Genomic DNA, 3,688 nt, shown 5'->3' with positions numbered 1-3,688 from the left:
CTTCACAGGCTCTCTCTGTCCTCTGGCACGCCCGCTCCAGACCCGTCGCCATCTTGCTCCCCAACAAGTTTAGAACTATCATATTTTCTTGATTGTTTCTTTTGTCATTATTTATTATCTGTCTTTATCCCTAGTAAATTTTTTGCTTAAACTATATTTTGCTTGATGTAAGTGTAGCTACACCAATTTTTTGTTACTATTTTCATTCTTTTGCTTTCAATCACTGCAGTTTTATATTTTATATGTGTCTGTTGTAAACAAGACATGGCTGAGTCTTCTACCTGGTAAATTTGGTCCATTTACTTTTATTTTGTTTATAGATAGATCTGGAAGTTTTGGGTCTTATATTGTGTTCTTTACACTAATATTTCTACATTTTTCCTCATTTTCTCAAGGTGGAAGTTATTGATTTGAGATCTTTTTCCTTTTCTAATATAGGCATTAAAAACTACAAATTTCCTCCTAAGCTCTGCTTTACCTGCATCCTACAAATTTTGATTTGTTTTTTGTTTTTATTATGTTTAGAATATATTTGGTAAAGGACTTATATACAGAATATATAAAAATTCTTACAGTTCATTAATAAGAAGACAACCCAAAGAAAAAATGGGCAAAATATTTGAAAAGAAGATCTAAGAATGACTAATAAGCACATGAGAAGATTTTCAACATCATTAGTCATCAGAGAAATGGAAATTACAACCACAATAGTCCCACTTTGCGCCCACTAGGATAAGCACAAAGGCAGACAATAACGGCAGCTGGAAAAGATGTGGAGGAACTGGAACCTTCATACATTGCTGGTGGAAGTGTGAAATGGTACAGCCACTTTGTAAAATTGTTTGGCTATTTATTTCATTTTTTTAAATTTATCAATATACAATGTAGATGATTTTCGTGAGCCTTTGCCAATTCCTCCTTTCTCCCCTCCCTTTCTCTCCCTCCCACCTCTCTCAACATCATATCTATTTATTTAACAAGTTCAAGGAATTATTGTGATTGTTGTGTCTTCCCCCCCTCCATTTATTTGTGTATTTATTCATTTATTTCTATTAGCTCCCACATATAAGTGAGAACATGAAGTATTTTTCTGTGCCTGGCTTATTTCACTTAACATAATTTTCTCTAAGTCCATCCATGTTGCTGTGAATGGTAATATTTCATTCTTTTTACAGCAGAGTAGTATTCCATTGTGTAGATATACCACATTTTCCTTATCCACTCATCTGATGTTGGGCATTTAGGCTGGTTCCAACTCTTGGCTATTGTAAATAGCACCACAATAAACATGGGATTGCAGGTATCTCTTCGACATGATGATTTCCATTCCTTTGGGTATATTCCCAGGAGTGGGATTGCTGGCTCATATGATAGATCTATCTGTAATTGTCTGAGGAACCTCCATACCATTTTCCTTAAAGGCTGCACCATATTGCAGTCCCACCAACAGTGTAGGAGTGTTCCCTTTTTTCTGCCTCCTCGTCAGCATTTATTATTCTCAGTCTTTTGGATATTAGCCATCCTGACTGGAGTGAGATAATTAACATCTCAAAGTGGTTTTGGTTTGCATTTTGTGAATGCTGAGTGATGCTGAACATTTTTTATGTGTCTGTTAAATTGCCATATAACCCAGCAATTCCACTCTTTGGTATATACCCAAGAGACATGAAAATATATGTCTATACAGAGACTTGTATGTGAATGTTCACAGCAGCATTATTCATAATTGCCCTGGAATGGAAACAACCCAAATGTTCATCAACTGGTGAATGAATAAAGAACATGTGGTATATTAGTACAGTGGAATATTATTCAACAGTAAAAAGGAAGAGAGGGACTACTGTTACATGCTTCAGCATGGATGAACCTCAAAAAATACGTGAATTGAAAAAAAGCTGGACGCATAAGACTATTGTATGATCCCATTTATGTGAAATGCCACAAAAAAGCAAATCTGTAGATACAGAAAGATCAGTGGTTTCCAGGGGTTGGGAGTGGGAACAGGGATTGACTGCAAATGAACACAAAGGACATTTTTGTGGTGATAGGAATGTTCTAAAATTGGGTTATGATAATGGTTGCACAACTCTGTAAATTTACTAAAAATCATTGAATTGTATACTTAAAATGGATAAATTTCATGCTGCACAAATTATACCTCAATAAAGCTGTTATTTTAAAAAAAGACCTCCCCAATGAACTAGACTAGTTCTGAATTTTTTGAAAGTTGTTTTCTACATTCTGTGCCTAGATGGCCAATATTACATTCAAGGCTTGATGAACATAGCAAAAATTAAATGTGCCCCAAAATGCTCAGGATGAACACAGCAGACTTCCATATTCAAAGTCATAGCTATTCCAGAAAGCAAAGGTCCGAGTTCAGTGCTGTGAAGCTTTCTGGCTGCCTTCCAGGGAAGCTGGAATGAGCTTTACCCTAGGGTGACACTTCTCCTTGTCACTGATTAACCAGCTCTGTAGGAAGCCTGCTCTGCCAACATCCTGCTCTGCCTGGAGAAAGATATCTGGCCAAGCTTTGGTGAGCAGAAAAAATGTCCACTCGATACCACCAAGCTGCTAATGATAGCTACCTTCAACTTCTGAAAGAGGCTACCAAGCGAGACCTGAATCTTTCTGATGAAGATGGCATGACTCCCACTATCCTGGCAGCCTACCATGGGAACTTGGAAGCCCTAGAAATAATCTGCAGCAGAGGGTAAGTTTAACCTGATGGTTTCCGTTGGAAAGTGTTTATGATACAGGATTTTGCAGACCACAACAGCAAGAGGCAGAAAAGTCAGTTCAAATACTTTGCCCTTTTTCTAGACAGCCTAAATAGTTGGCTTTTTAGAGAAAGAGAGAAAGTATGCCTAGAGATGCTCTCTTTTTGCACTGAGAACTGGCACCTTAGAAGTGGCTCGTCCCTTAGCCACAGACAGAGGAGAGATCCTGAACTCTTAGTCATTGTTATCTGCCTTGGGAGGATGGAAAGATATTTTAATTGTATGCCTTTAGAAATCTTTTCCATGGAATTTAAACAGTTGGCTGTTTAAAGAATGGCCACCATTCTAATTAGTTTTAAGTTGTTAACCTTGGTTGGAGCAAATGATGTGTTTTCATTTTAGTTTTTCTTCTATGCCATTAAAGTCCCACAGCCTTTCATTAACTATATCCCATTACAAACCCATGTAAATGGACTTGCTGGCTTTGTAGGCTATAAGAGGGACCTTCAGCCTATTCTGACTTCATTATCTCTCTGGCCAGAAGATGCACACACGTGCACACACACACACACACGTGCGCGCACACACACACACAATTTCAGCACGGGAGTTAGCTCTTTTCTTCCGCTTTTTCTGCCTGTTACCAGAGGAGCTAGGTAGTGTTGGCCACTATGACTCCAGAGGTGTAAAGAAAGAAAGTGCGCGCACACACACACACAATTTCAGCACAGGAGTTAGCTCTTTTCTTCTGCTTTTTCTACCTGTTACCAGAGGAGCTAGGTAGTGTTGGCCACTATGACTCCAGAGGTGTAAAGAAAGAAAAAGAAAATGTAAGTAAAGGAGCCAAGTGGATTTGATTTAGCACATATTTATTTAGTATCTGTTATGTTCCAGCCACTTTGCTAGTTATGGGGGCACTGAACAACAAGAGACATGATTTCCGTCATGGTGGTCAGATTTGAGAGGGG

General features: G+C 38.2%; 1 protein-coding gene across 1 annotated transcript in view; it reads left to right on the top strand.

Annotated features, from left to right (window-relative positions):
* The first annotated feature begins 2,549 nt into the window (after positions 1-2,549).
* Positions 2,550-3,688, top strand: part of ANKS4B (ankyrin repeat and sterile alpha motif domain containing 4B) — a 15,023-nt gene continuing 13,884 nt past the window's right edge. Inside the window, 1 exon segment of the mRNA XM_008591136.1 lies at positions 2,550-2,713. Within this exon segment, the coding sequence (XP_008589358.1) occupies positions 2,550-2,713 (164 nt within the window).

This window comes from Galeopterus variegatus, unplaced genomic scaffold (genome assembly GCF_000696425.1).
Source record: "Galeopterus variegatus unplaced genomic scaffold, G_variegatus-3.0.2 Scaffold6687, whole genome shotgun sequence".
NCBI lineage: Eukaryota > Metazoa > Chordata > Mammalia > Dermoptera > Cynocephalidae > Galeopterus > Galeopterus variegatus.
Note: the sequence above shows the minus strand (reverse complement) of the source record. Positions and strands in the feature narration are given on the sequence as shown.